Source organism: Typopeltis vanoorti, chromosome 1 (assembly GCF_054136105.1).
Source record: "Typopeltis vanoorti isolate ZY-2024b chromosome 1, IOZ_Tvanoo_1.0, whole genome shotgun sequence".
NCBI lineage: Eukaryota > Metazoa > Arthropoda > Arachnida > Uropygi > Thelyphonidae > Typopeltis > Typopeltis vanoorti.
This window is the reverse complement of record NC_143549.1, coordinates 3,338,985-3,359,705: the sequence shown is the minus strand read 5'-3', so window position 1 is coordinate 3,359,705 and position 20,721 is coordinate 3,338,985. Positions and strand designations below refer to the sequence as shown.

Here is a 20,721-nt window from a genome sequence, read left to right as displayed (position 1 = left end):
ATGGAAAGAGTGCAGAAGCAGACAAAAAAAAAAAAATGATATCAGGACCGGACAATTGTTAGTTATGAGGACAGTGAAGGAATGTAGACTGCAAAATTTGGTGGATAGAAGAAGAGGTGATATGATTGAGATATTTAAACTGTTGAGAGGCTGTTACAGGGTTGAAACTTCTTTCATTTGGTGGCACAGGGGAAAGGAGTGAGGGCCAATCTCTAGACGTTGCAAAAGGAATGTGAAAGCAAGAAGGTAAGGAGTGGTTTCTTTGCATGCAGAGTTGTTAAACCATAGAATACATTGTCTAAGAGGGTGGCAAGAGCACAGATGGTGAATAAGTTCAATAGTATTATAGATTGTGTGTTTCTAGGGTGGGCTTCCCAAGATGAGTCGTGTGACTCCAAAGAGGTCCTCAATTATGATAATAATAATAACAAATAGCTTTAATGAAATTAACACTAATATTTCTTGGCAAAATTAACAGTACATCATCAGTGAACAAATGCAATTCAAAGAGACATAATACAAACAAATACAAGAATCGATTTACCAATAATAGCAAGTGCCACATGCTAGAAAGACCATATCATATACTAAGCATGTAAAAAACCATTTCTTATATTTATACAGGATGAGAAAATCTTTCAAACTTTTGGTAGAGGCAGTCATTCTGATTTAAATTAGGCCAGTGTAACAGCTTTCCTCATGGGCTTGCTTCAGTGAGTACGGGCATGGCAAACCCAAATACCCAATAATGGACCATGCCTTACTTCATGTAATATACATTTGTTATATTATCTGTAAACTGGTCCTCTACCCTTCTTTCTTTGCTTCTTGCTCCTTCCCCCCAATACTATTAGAGTATTTGAGGGCTAGGGGTGAATCTTTCCTATCTTGCTATGTCATTTCACCTATTGCAGCCACTGAAGGGGGTAAGCTAGTCCCAATAGGTGTGGGTCAAAAGCATGAATAAATGGCAAGGGTTGTCAGGAATAATTGTCAGGAAGGGTATCCGGTCATAAAACTTCACTGTCAGCTCTAGATATGATTAAATGAGTCGAAAAGAAAGTGATACAAGGGCTAGCGTGTATCCCTTAAGCGACGCACAGCCACATCACCCTACAGCTGCGAGAAGTGGACGAGGGCTACCGCATCATATTCTTCATGAACCTGTTCTCCACCCCTCTCCTTATATCTCTTCCATAATTTCTTTTTCACTGCAGATCCTGTTTCATATTGTTTGTCATCCACTTTACACCAAACTGCGTCCTCATCTTCACTCATGTAATACAGCTTACTATTGCTGCTAACAAATATTCCTTCACAATTTCCCAAGCACTAATGATATCCTGGCCTTTCAATTCTGCTCTCCATGGAACTGCCCCAAGTTGATATCTAAGACTATTATAATCACCCACCTTATAATTTCACATACGTCCCCTTTTCTTTGATACTTCTGCATGTCTAGTCATCTTCCAAATAAAAAGCACATGGTCACTCTCTCCAACTGGGGGGAAGAGATGTCATCTCAGTTATTATCAGCTCTTCTGATCCTACGACCAAATCCAAAACTCTTGAACCTCTTGTGATCTCTCTTACATGTTGCCTAAGACATCTGTCCCTCAAGAATTTTAGAAATTCCATTCCCTTATTACTACATGCATTTTTCTCTTCCCAGCTTATGCTGCTGTAGTTAAAATCTCATATAACAATCATTCTTCTTGCACTTGCCAAGCTCAACTGCTTAAACAATTCCTGCTCCCCACCCTCTGTTCTTCTTGGCTTGTAGCAACACCTCACTAAATATCCTGTCTTGCCTACCTTTGCTCACACCATATGCTTTCAAAACCATTAGTGTCACTGCCTTCCAAAACCTCCACTCGTAGTTATGGTAACATAAGTTATCATAAGTAGTACTCTACCACCATGTTTTTCATTCTTATTCTGCTGTACCCTGCTACTTCTATTCCTGTTATTATATCATCTTCCGTCAACCACTGTCAGAGATCTCAATAATCTTTGGCCAGGCTGATGCTATCAGTGCAACCAATTCATCTCCTTTATTCTGGATAATCCTGGCATTAATATAAAGCATAAAAATTTCTCTGCTTCTATACCTATCATTATCCCCTGCAGACTCCACTGGACTCAGTGTTACCTGATGTCTTTCCCAAAGCACCCATTCCTACAAGAGGCTACCCCTGCTACCATCCATCCTCTTACTTCTAGTTTCCCTGCATTGAAACATCAACTTGTTCAGAAAACAGCAATCTCTAAAGATGTCTGCGTCCTTCCACAATGAAATGCAAGCAGTCTCTGGCATACAGTTCCTTTCTGTCCTCAAATGCCCTCCAAGCATCAAGATATTCCATTCCTCTCTTCTGACACATTCTAGCTATTATACGATTCATTATTACTGCTCTTCTGCTCAGTTCATCATTATCATACCTGGGTAACACACACACACTATCTTTCTTCTCTGCATTTTCTTTTGTCTCAGATCCCTTGCCACTCGATTTACATTGCCTCTCAAGTCATTTGTGCCCACATCAAAACCATCTCATCCACCCTTTCACTTCGCTTAATTGCCATAGCCACACTTTCTATCTTTACTGCAGGGAAACACTCCTCTGGCATCCTATCTTGTGCACCATCATTGAGTCTCCATACATCACACCTCTTACTACTCTGTTCCTTGATTGCTCACCTGCATCCCTCACTCTCTCTCCTCTAACCCTTTCTCTCTGTGTTCTGCTACTTACCTGCTGTCCTGGCATCACTCTATCCCTGGTTCCAGCACTCCCTTGCATTCTTCCTATTTCTTCTCTCTGACTGTTACCATTTTCTCCTCTTCTATCATTCCCATAACTCTCTCTCATTCCCTCTCTTTAACTGTTTCTATTCTCTCTGCTTCTATCATTCTCATCTCTTTCTCTTATTCCCTCTCTTCTACTGCTCCTATTCTCTCCTCTTCTATCGTTCCCATACCTCTCTCTCATTCCCTTGCTTTTGCTGTTTCTATGCTCTCCTCTTCTATCATTCCCATACCTCTCTCTCTCACTCTTCCTCTGATTTGCCTTGCATTCATCTGTTCCATTCGCCTAATCTCATCTTTCATACTTCTCCTCTCATTCCACCTCCTCTTTCAACTCATCTATCCCTCTCTGCAAGTTAGTCAATCTTACTCGCCATTCATCCTCCCAATCAAGACCATCTCCGAAAACTTCACAATCATTCAAGTCACATTCACTCTTATTTTTTCATTCATATTTTGCTCATTATCCTCACCTATCACTCGTCTCTAGATTCTCCTGCCTCTGACACAACGAGGTCAGTTATTGTAATATCTAACTCACTAAATTCCTCCCCTTGCCTACATTTTGCGTATATATGCACTCCCCCTTCTCTCACCTGCCACATATCCAACTGCTGGGACGCATACATACCACTAAATCCTGTATTATGTTACACAAAATAGAGTCCTTGAATGGGGGGAGGACTTGGTGACATGCCATTTGTAATTGGAGATGCGGCTGCCGCCATCATTAACTTAGTGCCGAGGAACTACTACACTAAACGCTAAATATTAATACAACTAAACAACAACTAAATGCTAAATACTATGTTATACACTCTACTGTAAGTAATATAAACTTCATAATATAACTATACTAAATAATGAAAACTTGTCTTATCCCACTGTAGATGCATGCGACTCTGACTTCGCTTTCTCGGTAACCCCAAAAATAACACAACGCAACAACTAAACTCCAAAAGCAGCACCACTAAAGAACACTTGTGTTACTGAGAAAAAATGTAGCACAATTCACGACTGAGTCATGCTATACATCATTTAAAAAATTTTTTTTTTTATCGTAGCTCAAATCAGCCGCCACGTGCTTCAGCGACTCTAGCACCACACTGGATTCAACTCATCCGATATCATAAGCAACATAATATCGGATGACTTTCCTATCCTTTCTAAAAACAGTGTGCCCTTTTCATTCGATACCAGTTAACATGTCTGAGTCTGACAGCCAGGTCTCACTAATGCCTATGATATGAAGTCCCAACATAGACAATAAACTATCAATTTGTTTCTAATATTCCTAGCATTAATATATAGACATAATAAGCTACCTAAATGTTCTTTTGTATACTCTTATGTGCAGTCTGGACAACTTGCACATCTCTATTCTTCTCTAGTGCTTTATACATGTAGACATTTTTGCATGTTTAATGGGTCTGAAATGAATGCGAAATCATTCTGTCCTCATAATCATTTCCATTCCTGTTATTAGCACAATTATATAACATTGTTGCAAGGAAATTGAGGACAGAAAGGAACTGTATGCGAGAGACTGCTTGCATTTGAATGTGGAAGGACGTAGACATCTGGAGAGATTGCTGTTTTCTGAACAAGTCGGTGTGTCTTACACTCATTCTCACTGTTCCTCCCATTATAATTTAGTTTCCTTGATTCCTTGTGTTAGGTCATACCAGTTATTAGTTTTTCAAGACTCCTGATACCAGCATTCAGATGTAGGCTTCCCCTCTTATACAAATCTCTTCCCTCAAACTCACTCCACATATCTAAAAACTCACATGCATTCCTTCTACACAGCCTACGCTGTGTAGAAGGAATGCTATGATAGCAGAATTCTCTGCTATCATAGCCCTTCTTAATTCATTTTTAACATATCGACATAATATACTTACTATTTTCACTCTTGCCTCTTCCAACAACCCTTTGATATCCTCTCTCATACTGAACTTATCAATAGTTAAGTCACTAGTACTACAATTATGATCTCGTTTACTTTTCGTTTTTGTCTTTTGAATTGAATGTGCTATATTTTTAATTTTAGCTCCTGGAAAACTTAACGGTATAATTTGTTCATCAAGTTATAACATCATGTGTATGCATCATAAAAACATGGTGTATGTTTTTATGATAGAGTTGCCATATACCAAATAAAATCATTCTTTTTACAAACAACGTTACCAGATTTTCACTTACCAACTTATCTGGTTCTGTGCTTTGTTGTTTCTTATTTTGCTGCTTAATTTTCTTTTCCTCCTTATGTTCATTCAAAAGCCTCCTGACTTTCTGTAATTCCCGTGTCATCTCCCTGATAATCTGCTTTAATTTCACTAGCTTGGAGGTTAATTCATTTTCAAAATCTTCAATAACCTTCTTAGTGGGGCAAGTCTTCTTGTTCTTGACATCATTGCATCTGTTAGCATTATGTTTCTTGTGCATTTTTGGTGTCATTTTTAACTATATTTATTATAGCACAATCTTAACAAATATATCTTATAAAACACTAAATACACAAAAATCTACAATAATATACTTTAAAACACTAATTTCTATGGGAAAAAACACATAAAACAGATGAAAAATCACCACTTTTACATGAGCTTTAAATTCACCGACCAATCACAATGAACCATATAATATCCAGTCTATCATATCATATCAAGCATACAATATTGGACTAGAAGAAAGGAACTTTGTAGTTAGACAAATTTCAACAATGGATTTGAAAGGATAATGCTGTTATAGATAATAACACTGAAATATAAAATTAAGTATATTGTTATAATTCTTCAGATGGTGAATGTGCTAAATAAAAAATTAATAAATAAGAACACTTCTTCTGTATCAACTACTTACAGTTAAGGAAAGAATGGGAGCTAATAAACTACCTTCATCATAACGAGAAAGTTTGTTGAGAGTGACTTCAAGAATGCTGTTCAGCTGTGTAGAAAAAATAAAATAAAATAAAATAAAAATAATAATAATGAAAATATATATATAACCTCAAGAATTAAATTATTTTGAAGAAACAACAACAAGTTTAAAGTGGTAAGCATGATTTAATTATTTAACTCAAAAAAAAAGGGGTGGGAGAAAGAAATTAAAAACCAATCTCTGCTAACTAGCAAAGGTTCAGAATTTAACAAATGTGATTCTCGTAGACAGGCTTATACGTTGGTTATGGATTATTAAAACACTTAAGGAATTGAAAAACGTAGTTAAGGATATAAATTAAATTAAACTTTAATAAATATTTTCCGATATTTCGGCAATGTCACATTGCCATCTTCTAAAGGAACTTACAAAAAAAGTTACGTGCACGTAGACACTACAACACAGAAACTGGGAACGAAGAGATGAAGCTATTGTTCTCCTAACAGTTCTGATGGTGCCCTCTAGCGGGCTAAGTAGGTGTTCTTGGCCATTGGGCTGAAGGTCTGCTGATGTAGGCCTCCCAGATTTGGGGCAGTCGCATACAACCAAATTTGTTGAGGTTTGGAGAATTTCTTAGGGCTGAGGCTGATTCCATAAAGAGTCTTTCAAATTTGTATTTGCTACGGTGTATCACTGTAGCTTTCTTCCACCGTATTCTGTGGCGTGTATCCAGAGCATGGTCTGCAAGCCCAGAATGACTGTATTTGTGAAAACGGATGTAGTCCTTGTGTTCCGAAATTCTGATATTCGCTGTCCTGCCTGTTTGGCCAAAGTAAGACAGTTTACAACTGCAAGGGACCTGGTAAACACCAGGTGGGTCTAGGGGAAGTGGTTGGTCTTTAGTGGAGCAGATAAGGGATGCCAATTTTCTGTAAGGTTTGTAACAGGAGATCAGGTCATGTTTTTTTAAGATTTTGGTAATCTTTTCCGAGGTGCCTCGGATGTAGGGAATGGTGATGGATTTAGAGTAATCCTTGTTGTGGAGGGGGAAGGGGATCTGTGGTTTGTAGGTTCTAATATTTTTTGGATTTTTTTGGGGTGGTAGCCATTGGCTGAGAAAGTGTTGAGGATGTGATTTAGTTCAGTGTTAGGGCCAAGTCGTTTGAACAGAGTAGTTTAGCCCTGTTGTATAGCGTTTTCACTACTCCATATTGTTGTGAGGGGGGATGGTGGGATTGTTGGTGAATGTATCTGCCTGTATGGATGGGTTTTCTGTAAACTGAGAAAACCAAGGTTCCATTAGGCTGGCGGGTGACTAGTGTGTCTAGGAAAGGGAGGTTGTTGTTTTCCTCTTTTTCCAGAGTGAATTTGATTCTGGGGTGTTGGTTGTTTAAGTGTGTTAAGAAGGAGAGAAGTGTTTCAGAGCCATGTGGCCAAATAACGAACACATCATCAACGTAGCGAAGCCATATGGTTGGTTTTTGTGGGGCAGAGGCTAACACTTTTTCTTCAAAGGTCTCCATAAAGAAATTGGCCAAGGGTGGGGAGAGTGATGAACCCATGGCTGTCCCCTCTATTTGTTTGTAGAATTTTCCCTGCCAAACGAAATAGCCTGAGTTCATTGTGAACTGAAATAAGGCTGAGACATCGGGAGAAAATTTAGCTTGGATTAGCTCTAAAGTTTCCTTGAGTGGGACATTTGTAAATAAAGAGGAGACATCAAAGCAGACCATTATGTCAGTATGTTGGAGTGTAAGGTTTTCTATGCTGGCTTTGAAATGGGCTGAGTTTTTTATGTGTGATGGTGTGTTGCCAGTATAGTGTGTGAGCTCTTTGGCCAAATGTTTAGCTAATTTGTATGTGGGGGAATCAATGCCATCCAATATGGGACGTAATGGCACATTTTCTTTGTGTATTTTTGGGAGTCCATTAATACGGGGGGGGGGTATAGAGTTAAACGGCTTTAATCTGTTGGTAACTTCTACAGGCAAGAAGTGACTCTCTTAAGGAGCCTGTGAAGTTTTCTAATTTGAGAGTTGGTGGGATTGTAATTGATAGGGAGGTAAGTGGCCCGATCTAATAGACGAGCAATCAGCTTACCTGTGTAGTCCTTTTGGTTAAGTACTACAGTTGCATTTCCCTTATCTGCTTTGGTGATAACTAATTCTTTATTATTCTTCATTTCCTGTAGAGCTTTATATTCTTTGTTGGATATGTTGGTTCTTGGTGGTTTTACTGGTCTTGATAGCAGGGGTGGCCTCTTGTGGGAATGGATACTTGGGAGAAGGGAGACGACATCAGGTAACAATGAAGTCTAGAGGGATAACAGAGGGAGTCTAGAGGGGATAATGCTGGGTATAGAAACAATGACATTTATATGCTTTATACTAATGCCAGGAGTATCCAGAATAAGGGAGAGGAATTGGTGGCGCAGATAGCTTCAGCCTGGCCAAAAATTATTGGGATCACTGAGACGTGGTTGACAGAAGAGGATATAATAACAGGAATAGAAGTTGCTGGGTACAGCATTTTTTGGCAGGATAGGAGGGGAAAGCGTGGTGGGGTACTGCATATGATAAGTGACGACCTATGTTCTCTAAGAGTGGAGGCTTTGGAAGGGAGTGAGACAAATGATTTTGAGGGCATATGGTGTGAGGTAGAGGTGGGCAAGATAGGATATTTAGTGGGGGTGTTGCTACAGACCCAGGAGCACAGAGGATGGGGACCAGGAGATGTTTAGACAGTTAAGTTTGGCAAGTGCAAGAAGAATGATTGTTATGGGAGATTTTAACTACAGTAGTATAAATTGAAGAGAGGAGGATGCATGTAGCAATAGGGGAATGGGATTTCTAGAATTCTTGAGGGAAATGTCTTAGGCAACATGTAACAGAGGGAAAAAGAGGTTCAAGAGTTTTGGATTTGGTTATAGCATCAGAAGAGTTGATAATAACTGAGATGACATCTCTCCCACCAGTTGGAGACAGTGACCATATGGTTTTGACTTGGAAAATGAATAGACATGCAGGGGTATCAAAGAGACGGGAACTTATGTGGAATTATAAAGCAGGTGATTATAATAGTCTTAGACGTCAACTTCGGGAAGTTTCATGGAGGGAAGAATTGGAAGGCCAGGATATCATTACGAAATTGTGAAAGAATATTTGTTAGCAGCAATGGTAAGTTGTATACCACGAGTGAAGAAGAGAACATAATTTGGAGTAAAGTGGATGACAAACAATATTAAACAGGAATTGCATGCGAAAAAGAGACTATGGAAGAGATATAAGGAGACAGGTGAAGAGAAGATGCATGAAGAATATAAGACACAGGCCAGAAGAGTGACTAGTGTGGTAAGGAAAGCGAAACTGGAATATTAGAGGAGATTGGCCCTAAGATCCAAAGAAAATCCTAGGGAATTTTTTAGCTATGTGGCTAGAAAAAGAGGAGAAATGACTGTGGAAGAATGATATTGTGGGATAAAAATGGGAGTAAGAGTGACTGATGCACAGGACATAGTGGAATTGTTCAATGAACACTTTATTGGAGTATTTCATCCTGGAGGAGTCAGTTTGAATACTACAGGGATGGGCAGGTTCGAGGTTTAGAGGTGCAGGAGGAGAGTGTGTTTCAGATACTGAGTACTCTGGATGTCAGTAAAGCTTTGGGACTGGATGGTATTTCACCACTAGTTTTGAGAGAATGTGCTAAGGAACTGACAGTGCCATTAACCTGGCTTTTCATTGAAAGTATGGCTGCAGGAACAGTGCCCATGGAATGGAAGGAAGGTAAGATAGTGCCATTGCATAAGGGTGGTAGCAGACTGGAAGTGTCTAATTATAGGTCAGTTTGTGTGGCATCAGTAGTTAGAAAGATCTTGGAGAAAGTAGTGAGGGACTGTATACAGCATTGGGCAGATGAGGGTAATATTATCAGTGAGAGTCAACATGGATTTGTGAAGGGGGGGGGGGCACGCTTGTTTTAGCAATATGCTAGCCTTTTTTGGTAAAGTTACAAGAGCATTAGATGAGGGAAAGGCATATACTGCCATTTTCCTAGACTTTTGCAAATGCATTTGAGAGGGTGCCATATGATAAGCTGCTATTCATGTAGCACACGGATCTGGATGTCAGATTGGTCAACTGGATTCAGGATTGGCTGTCTGATAGTTATCAGAGAGTTGAGTATGGTGGAGCAGTTTCAAGGAGGCAGAGGGTTACAAGTAGGGTTCCACAGAGCTCAGTGCTAGGACCTATATTGTTTAACCTTTATATCAATGATATTGCCAGTGGATTGCAAGGGGATATTCAGTTATTTGCAGATGATGAGAAGCTGGGAAGGATTATTAGTAATAGTGCAGATGTGGTAGCCCTGCAAGAGGATTTGAATAAGCTAGATAGATGGGCAAATGAATGGGAGTATCAGTTTAATGCAACAAAATGTAAGGTCTTGAGGTTTGGGAAACATCAATGGGATGCTGCATACTCTATGGGAGGAGTTATACTGGAGGAAGTAGGGGAAGACAAGAGATTTGGGGTTGATGATTGTTAGAAACCTGAAATTTAGAGGACATATTGCAAAGGTGGTGAAGGTAAAACAGAGGATTGCTGCAATTATGAGAAGGACACTGACCTGCAGTGATAAGAGGGTTATCATTCCGTTGTATAAGTCTCTGATCAGACCACACTTGGACTATTGTTCTCAGATTTGGTCCCCAGGATTTGAAGGGGATAAATTAACTGTGGAAAGGGTACAAAGACGGATGACAAAGATGGTTTTAGGACTGTACAATTTTGGTTATGAGGATCGGCTGAGGGAATGTAGACTGCAGAGTTTGGTGGATAAGAAGGAGAGGTGATATGATTGAGACTTTTAAACTGTTGAGAGGTGGTTACAGGGTTGACACTAGGGAGTTCTTTCAGGTATAACAGTGGGTAGGAGTGATAACAAGAGGCCATCCCTGGAAATTACAAAAGGAAACTGTGAGCAAGAGGGTGAGGAGTGGTTTCTTTGCATGGAGGGTGGTTGAACCATGGAATGCATTGCCTGATGGAATAGTGAGAGCAAGAACGGTCAATGAGTTTAAGGAGTGGTATGATAGACTTTGTGTTTCTTAGGGGGGGGAGGACCTCCCCTGGATGAGTCTTGAAAGACTATGTTCTTAGGAAGGACCTCCCACGATGAGTCTTTTGACTCCACAGAGGCCTGAATAATAATAAATAAATAATAATAAAATGTAGTATGTCTTTTTTTCTTCTGCCTTTATTAATACTTCTTCATCTGCAAATCTTATCAAGACTTGTATTATAAAGCCGGCCATTGATCTATATTCTACTATTGATTTGATTTTTCTTTTAACTCCTTCAGAATCTCCTGGATGTAAATATTAAAAATTAATGGTGAGGGAACACACCTCTGTGTAATGCCCTTTCTTATTTTAGCTTCTTTCCCTTTTTTTCCTATGACTGCAGTTTGATTTTCATACAGTTGATAAATTAGTCTTCTGTCATTATAATCTATCTTCAGATTTTTAAGGGCTTTGAACATTATATTCCAGTTAATGTTGTCAAAAGCTTTTTCTATATCAGTGAACTTTTGAGCATGGATGTGTTTATTGCAATATAGTTTTCTCACATGTAAATGTTCATGTAAAATATTATATACATGGTCATTTGAGATGCCCAGAGCCTTAGCAATTTCACACACCTTCACTCTTCTATCATCAATCACTATATCATGGATTTCTTCAATAATTTCTGGAGTAGTGATCTCAACAGGGCATCCAGAATGTTCAGAGTCACTTGTGCTCATATGGCCACTTCGAAAGTTACTAAACCAGTTATAAACCATTCTATTCAAAGCTGCAGCAGACTCACCATAATGTTTATCAAGCTTAGCTTTGGTTTCATGAGTTTTGTCTTTCGAAAAGTAATGTTTAATCACTACACGAAATTCTTTCTCATCCATTTTTTACAAATCACAGAACTTGATTGATTCAAATGAACGCCAAACACAGAGTAATAGATCTATCTGACTGAAATTTAGTGTGTGTGATCCTCCAACAGTTGCCAGCAACTAAAAATAACCTCGATATGTACGGTGGCGGCATCTCTTTGACTTTGAACGGACTTATCAAACAGCCCTCATAGATAATGAATAACAGAGGGGATGTACATCTTTGCCTGACACCAGATTTAACATTACACAATCTTCCTGTACTTCTTTCAATTCTAACTGCTGACTTACAACACAAATAAAGACTAAGTATTGCTTGATATAATGTCCCCTTGACACCATATATCTGTAGCATTTTGAATAGCTTCTCTCTTGGCACCTTGTCATATGCCTTTTCCAGATCTACAAAACTTAAATACAGATCTTTATTATATTCTCACGATTTCTCAACTATTTTTCATAAAGTGAAAATCTGATCCTGACAGCCTCTATTGGCATGAATCTAGATTGTTCTTCACAAAGCTTCCCTTCTGCAATTCTCTTCTCAATTGTTTCTCAAGTATACTTGAGATAAGTGTATTCAGGAAGGGCAGACAGTTCCTGGATATACTTATCACATGTTTTCCAGATAGTTCCTTATCATTTTCAGTTTTTAGAAAACCCACACATACAGGGAGATATTTACACAAACAATTACATCATCACCTTTCTCAACAGTATGGTATTTTAAAAACGCTAACCCACAGAGCAAGAGCAATCTGTTCCAATGACAATGATCTTACTGCTGAACTGGCTCATTTATGCCACACCTTCTTGGCCAATGGCTATAATCCCTATAAGATAAACAAAATACTAAATGCTCCTAACAAACCCCTCCCACTATCCACTACAGTGAACTACAACAAAACAGTCACCATCCCATACATTAAAGGCACATCTAGAATTCTTAATAAACATGAACTATGCATAGTATTCAGACAATGTGTCAAATTAGCAACTCTCATCCGTTCACCAAAGGACAGCATCCCTCCTTTATCACATCCGGGAGTCTATGAAGTACCCTGCTCGTGTGACCAATCTTACTATGGTAAAACAGGAAGAACTGTGAACATCTGCATCAGTGAACATAAAAGATACATCCAGCACTACCACTATGGCAAGTCAGGCATAGCAGACCATGCTTTGGATACCCCTGCATACAGAATCAACTGGAAGAAAACAAAAGTACTGCACATAAACTCTTACAAACTCTTACAAGTCAAAAAGATTGTTCTTAGAAGCAACAGAAGCTTTGAAACATAACATACTCCAAATTTCAACAAATATGGCTGTATAAATTTGCCTAAGATCTGGGAGACAGTCATCTTAGGACATAACTAGTACTGGCTTTTTTCTCCCTTTCTCTCTGTTTTTTAAAACTTTAGTCTGTGTAGTAACATCAATTCCCCCCCCCCCCCCCCCCCCGCCAGATAGAGGGCACCTAATTAAGACTTTAGTCTTTGTGTTGCTGCTGCAATTTTGTTAAACTAGTCCATTGATTATACTATGTTGTTGTAGTCTTGCGTATTGTGACAAACTGTTTTTGTGCTCTGAAGATGCTGGTTATAACACCAGCGAAATATCAGCAATAAGTCAATAAATTATTATTTACTTATAATTTTGTGTTCTGATATATACGGTCAAAAATAAAACAACCATATAACTGTAGCATACTGAATAGCTTCTCTCTTGGCACCTTGTCATATGCCTTTTCCAGATTGACAAAACTTAAATACAGATCTTTGTTATATTCCCGTGACTTCTCTACTATTTGTCGTAAAGTGAAGATCTGATCTTGAAACCTCTAATTGGCCTGAATCCAGCTTGTTCTTCACCAAGCTTTTCTTCCACAATTCTTCTCAACTGTTTCTCAAGTATACTTGAGAGAATAAAATCATTCTAATCTCTGATTTCTCAGAGAATAAAAAAGTTGAGATAGATGCATTGAGTGAGATCGTGTTGTTGAATGGTGCGATAGAAAGGGCAAAACAGCAGCTAGAGTGCATGAACAAAAGTCGACTGAATGAACCAACCAATAATAAAAGGTATGACAGGAAAAATAGACGTATGAATGTGAACATGAACAAAATGAAGGATAGAGTGCTGTATGGAGACTCGTTAGTACGAGGTGTATTAGTAGAGGATTTGACAAAATCGTACCAACCTGGTGCGACCATAAAGGATGACACTGAGTCTATTAGAGAGCAAAAGGAAAGGGTGAAAGAAATGATTGTTGTGGCAGGTACAAATGATTTGAAAGGAGATAAAATTGAAATGATAGAATACCTGAATGAATTATTTGAGGTAGCAAAAGAAAAGAGTGAGAGAGTTAGAATGATTAGTCTTTTGCCACGGTATGACAGTGAAATGTTTAAAAGGAGGGACATAATTGCGAATGACTTTATGCGTAGGTTATGCATATGACGAGTGGTGTGGAATTTGTGGACGTGTGGAGTGAGTTTGATGGGCGAAAAGATCTGTATAAGATGGATGGCTTGCATTTGAATGGTTATGGTATAAGAAGACTTGAGAAAGTGTTGCTGAATGTAGTGGATGTGCCAATTCAGGGAAACTAGATTTGTTAAGGGGGAGGAGTAGAGATACAGTCCTTAGGGAGGCAGTTGAATGTAAGAATGAATATAATATGCCAGAGCAAATAAGGACAACAAATCAGAGTGGGATAGTTAATATAAGGCAACAAGGTAGGGTTGGAGTTAATTGGTCTTAAATTCATGTATACACTACAAGGAGTATTAGGAACAAGAAGGAAGAGTTTTGGGCCATGGTTGGCACTTCCAGACCACAGGTTATTGGTATTAGTGAGACATGGCTGACTGTAGATGATATAGCCAGTGGGATTGAATGTGATGGGTATAGTGTGTTCAGGAATGACAGAGAGAATAAAATGGGGGGAGGAGTATTGTTAATGATAGCTGATGAACTACAGCCAAGGAGAATAGAAGTTGAATTGCAGCATAGAGAAAAGAGCACATTTGAGGCCATTTGGTGTGAAATTGTGGCTAGCAGAACTAAATATACAATTGGGTGCTGCTATAGACCAGGTGATGGAAAAGATGGTGGTGACAGTATGCACAAGCAAATAGAAGAAATGAGTGGAAGGAGGGTGATTATTATGGGAGATTTCAACTATGGTCGGATTGATTGGGGTGAGGAGATGACACACGGGAGGAAGGAATTGGATTTTATGCGGTTATTAAGGGATAACTATCTGCGACAGCATGTAATGGAAAATACTAGAGGTCAGAGAGTGCTTGACCTAGTAATTACATCTGAGGATTTGGCTGTAACAAATATGACCACATTGCCACCAATCGGTGAGAGTGATCATAGGGTCTTGACTTGGGAGGTGGCTAAAGGTCTAGAATTTTCAATTAAGACAGAGTACATGTGGAATTATCGGACTGGAAAGTATGACAAGCTTAGGAGTTTGATTGGTTCAGTGCCATGGCATGTACAACTGCAAGGACTAGAAGTTGATAGTGCATGGGAGGTAGTTAAGAAGTGCATGCATGAAGCAATGGCTGACTGTATACCTAGAGTCCGAATAATAAATCAAGTAGGGGTTAAATGGATGAATAACACCATTAAGCTTGAGTTGCAAAAAAAGAAACAACTATGGAGGGAATTTAAGGAGAAAGGTGACTGGCAGGCACATGAATGGTATAAAGTGCAGGCCAGAAGGGTGATGAGTGTGGTAAGAAAAGCAAAAAAGGATTACGAAAGAACATCAGCCATGCAGGCTAAAGAGAATCCTAAACATATTTTAGATATGTAGCAAGTAAAAGGAAAAATGTACATGGCAGAATGATTTTAAAGAATGCCGATGGTAGGGAGGTAACTGAATCAGTTGATATAGTTGAGTTACTGAGTGAGCACTTTGCATGAATATATCATCCAGGTGGTGACATTGCAGAAACGAATAAACCAGTAGATTATACGGGAATTGTGGTGAATGAAGTGGAGGTGAGTAGTCTATTGCATAACCTCAATGTCAATACATCTGCGGGATTGGATGGTATACCAGCTCGTGTTGTACGAGAAGCAGCTAAAGAATTGTCAGTACCCTTGACCATTTTGTTTAATTTGAGTCTCGGGTATGGGTTAGTCCCGAGTGGGTGGAAAGAGGGGAAAATAGTTCCACTGCATAAAGGTGGTTCCAAGACTGCTGTTGTAAATTACCGACTGATTAGCATATCAGGAATCATTGTCAAGGTCTTAGAGAAATTAGTCAAGAAAAGAATACAGGATTGGATAGATGAAAATGGGATATTGTATGGGGGACAACATGGTTTTGTGAAGGGTAGATCATGCCTCAGTAACTTGCTCGCGTTTTATAACACAGTGACAGCCGAACTGGATAGGGGTAATGGGTTTACAGTGATACTACTGGACCTTGCCAAGGCCTTTGATAGGATACCACATGGAACCCTAATCAGTAAACTGGAGCAGATGGGGATAGATATAAGGTTGGTGAGATGGATAGGAGGATGGTTGAAGGAGAGATACCAGAGAGTGGTTTATTCAGGAGAGGAGTCTAAAAGACGTCTTGTGACTAGTGGAGTGCCGCAGGGCTCTGTTCTTGGACCACTGCTTTTCAATTTGTTCATCAATGATATTGGAAAGGATTTGAGAGGAAGTGTTCACTTGTTTGCTGATGATGCAAAGTTGGGTAGAGCAATTGTGAGTGCACAGGATGTCAAAATTTTGCAGGATGATTTGGATAGTTTGGAGGACTGGGATAGGAAAAATGGATGTCAATTTAATGTGGCAAAGTGTAAGGTTATGCACTTTGGGGTGAAAAGAATAGCAGCAGTATATCGCATTGGTGGAGCTGTACTCCAGGAGATTGATGAGGCCAGGGATTTGGGAGTGTTGGTGGATAGGGAGTTGAAGTTTAGGGGGCACATTGCAAAAGTGACTAAAACAGCTCACCAAATGACTTGGCTTCTGAAAAATACTTTAACATGCAGAGACAAACAAGTTGTTGTTCCTCTGTATCGAGCCTTGATAAGACCCCATCTGGACTTTTGTGCCCAGTTATGGGCACCAGGGTTTCTTCGTGATGGGGAGGAAGTGGAGAGGGTCCAGAGACGAGTGACCAAGATGATAGCAGGTCTGTGGAATGAACCTTATGAGAATAGGTTGAGGATTTGTGGGTTGCAGAAATGGGACGATAGGCGAAGGAGGGGTGATATGATTGAGACATTCAAATTACTGAAGGGTTTTTATAAGATTGATCCAAAATATATTTTTGAAAATATGACTGGTGGTGGGAGGACTAGGGGCCATGCATGGAAGCTGGGCAAGAGTGTGGTTGACAAGGGTGTTAGAGCTAGGTTTTTTACTTGGAGAGTGGTGAATGAGTGGAATAAGCTTCCAGAGTCTGTTGTGGGTGCTACGATCGTGAATGAGTTGAAGGCAAGGTATGATAGATACTGTGTGAATGTTGAATAGATGTTCTTGACATGATGTTAGGGCCTCCCTTGATGAGTCTGTCGACTCCTTGGAGTTTCCTGGAACAATAATAATAATAATAATAATAATAATAATAATAAATACTTGCATAAATCTTACCAGGAACACTCAGTAGGGAAATACCTCTGTAATTCTCACATTCAGTTTTATTTCCTTTTTATATATGGGTACCATGAGAGCTCTACTCCAATCATCTGGAATTCTTCCCTCAGTCCAGGCCTTCTGAAGTATGCAGTGCAGCCACTGTAAGACTTTTATACCACCACGCTTCAGCATTTCTGGTCGAATATCATGTACTCCTGCTGCCTTTGCACATTTTAAGCCTTTGATGGCTTTTCCTACTTCAAGTATGGATATACATTCGTGCCTGTATGCTTGTCAAGTGCTTTTTACCACTGTGCTATCACTGTTTGTTTCATTTAGCAATTTTTTGAAGTAATTACTCCATACTTCTAGGATATCTTCTTCTCCAGTTTTCATGTCACCTTTATCATCTCTAACTCCTTTTACAGCACTCTTTCCTCATTTCTAAGCTTCTTCAACTACCTCCAAAATATCTTACCACCTTCTTGATATTTATTTTCTATGTTCTTGCCAAAGTCCTCCCATTTTCCTGGATGCCTGTTGAGTGTTTTTTACCACTGTACTATCACTGCTTGTTTCGTTTAACAATTTTTCAAAGTAATTACTCCATACTTCAAGGATATCTTCTTCTCCAGTTTGCATGTCACCTTTATCATCTGTAACTCCTTTTACAGCACTCTCCATTTCTAAGCTTTTTCAATGACCTCCAGAATATCTTACCACTTCTTGAGATTTATTTTCTTCGTTCTTTCACTTCACAAGCATGATTCCAGGACAGAAGTTTCCAATTACAGAACAGTCTATATATATATATATATATATCAGCACTTGCAAGGTATTGGAGAAACTTTGTTTAAAATGCAAGCAGACTGTTTAAGCAATCTGCTTGCATTTTATGATATCTGAATGTGTTGGATAAGGAAAATTCATATACCAAGATATTTTTAGCCTTCAGAAAGACATTTGACAGATTACACATGGCAAGCTGTGTATAAGTTGCAGAAGACGACTGGATAACAGATTGGTTAGATAGATTGAAGACTAGTTTTTCTGAATGATGCCAAACAAGTTGTGTATGATGGAGCAGTGTCTCAAAAAAAAAATAAAAATAAAAAAAAAAATAAAAAAAGAGTAATTCATTGTGGGAGGCCTGCTCAACCAACAACACGTCTAACAAACATTGAAGTTATTTGCACTCCCTGCATTCAACAATGCACTCCACTCTAAAACAGCTCTCCACATAAAAAATCTACTCCTCACAGTCTTCACATCTTTATACAACTTCCAGAGACGGCCTCTCATTTTTTCCAGCTTAACATCCACTCTTTTTTATAATTCCTTCTGAATTAATCCGATAGAATCCGTTAACAAACCTGAATGTCTCTATCATATCTCCTCTTTTCCTCCTGTCCACCAGCCTGTATAATCCACATCACACTGAAAACCAGTTGACCAAATCTGAGCACATTTCATGTGTGGTCTGCCCAATGCCTTATATAGAGGGACCACCATCTCCTTATCCCTACATGTTAATGTACTTTTTTTATCATCACATGAATACGATGTACAGTCTTTGCAAAACTTGTGATATGTCCTTGGAACTTCAGTCCACTGCCCACCATCATTCCAAGATCCTGAATCTCATCCACTTCCTGAAGTACAGCTCCACCAATACAGTACATAGTTTTATATATCTGTATCCCAAAGTGTAACATCTTGCATTTATCAATATTAAAACTGCAACCCGGACTCATTATTCCAAGTTAAAAGTCTATTTAAATTTTCCTGTAGAAAATTAACATCAGCACTACTCCTGATAATTCTACCAAACTTTGCATCATTGACAACCATTTGAAGAGTTCCAATCAATCCATATAAAATATCATTAACAAATAAATAAAACAGTAGGATCCCAAGAACAGAATTCTCAGGAATGACACTTGTCACCTTCCTTTTCTGACACACCCCTCCATCATACACAACTTGCTGGTATTTTTCAGAATACCAATCTTCAATCCATCTAACAATTCGTTATCTAATCCTATCTTCTGCAGTTTATACACAATTTGTCATGTGGTAATCTATCAAATGACTTTGCAAAGCTCGAGAATATCACTGCATATGAATATCTCTTATTGAACATATTCACCACCTTATCATAAAACATAACACTAGATTGCTAAAACAAAACCTGCCCTTCAGAAACCCATGCTGGGCCATTATAGGGAATTTTGTGTCCTTTAATCCAATCCTGTATTCTATTTCTCATAAATTTGTCCAACACTGATCACAACAGAGTGATGAGTCCCCACGATGAGTCTCTCACTCCGTGGAGGTCAATTGTTAATAATAATAATAATAATTGCAGAACAGACTGGTCTATAATTGGAGACCTCTGTTGTAGAACCATGCTTGTGGAGAGATATTATTTGGCTTTCTTTCCACTCCTTAGGGACCTTCCCAAGTGCAAGATTTTCATTAAATAACCAGGTCCAGGGCATGGCGATATATGGAAATGTGAAAATACATGGTGATATATCATCCATTTTCACAGCCTTTTAACATTTAACCCAAGCAACACTTGAAACAATTCTGATTCCTTACCTTTAATTCTACTCCTTTCTACATGTTGCAGCATCATTCACATCATGATATACACAGATGAATTGTTTGTTAAATAATTCCATTATATCATTTATTGTGGTTACTCTGTTACCATAATAATTCACCAGAATCAACTTGCCATAATCATATTTCCTCTTGCTTGCCATGGCAGAAAAATTCTCTTTGATTAGTTTTGACCTGAACAGTCAATCTTCTCTCATATTCTGCTTTTTCTTTTTTAACCATGCTTGTCACTTTTCTGGCCTGCATCTGTTCACTGCAAACTGGTTTGTATCTCCTCCTTTTGTAACACTGCTTGCTTGATTTCACTGTTCATTCAACTCACTCTTATTCTTTTTACTTAACTCTTGGTATGCAGTGATGCATTGCTTGCGTTAGATACTGCCTTATAATTTCCGATGTGCTGTCAACATCTTTTCTACACACAATTCATCAACTCAATGTATTGATGCTAGTTGACTAGAACTTCCCATAATCACCCACATTAGAGTTCACATATAAACCTTCCTGATAACTGCCTTCCAAACAGGAAAAAGTTATCAGGAAGACTTTTTCATGATGACTTTCACCAACAGGTGGCTGTGCTGATACCTCATTCACAACCACATTCTGTGAGAATATCACCAAATCTTCTTCTCTTCAAAGATTAGGCATTTGTCTGTTCCAGCTTCAGTGGTCTTTCCATCTTGTTGCTGGTCTTCCTCTCTCTCTATCTCTTTGGTCAATATCTATCTGCCTCTTTTGGTAGCTGATATCTTTCCATCCTAGATGTTCCTTCCATGTCTCTCTATATTCCCTGATCTTTTTCATCATCATCTCATCTTCATTTTACC

The 20,721-nt window shown here is 38.8% G+C and overlaps 1 protein-coding gene across 3 annotated transcripts in view; it reads right to left on the bottom strand.

The window, feature by feature from the left end:
• The window catches only part of Cadps (calcium-dependent secretion activator 1), a 1,213,340-nt gene that overhangs the window by 112,916 nt on the left and 1,079,703 nt on the right, over positions 1–20,721 (bottom strand). For all 3 annotated transcript variants that reach the window (XM_090396519.1, XM_090396528.1, XM_090396537.1), the window contains one exon: positions 5,675–5,758. In XM_090396519.1, coding sequence (XP_090252645.1) covers positions 5,675–5,758 — 84 coding nt within the window. The remainder of the gene's footprint in view (positions 1–5,674; positions 5,759–20,721) is intronic.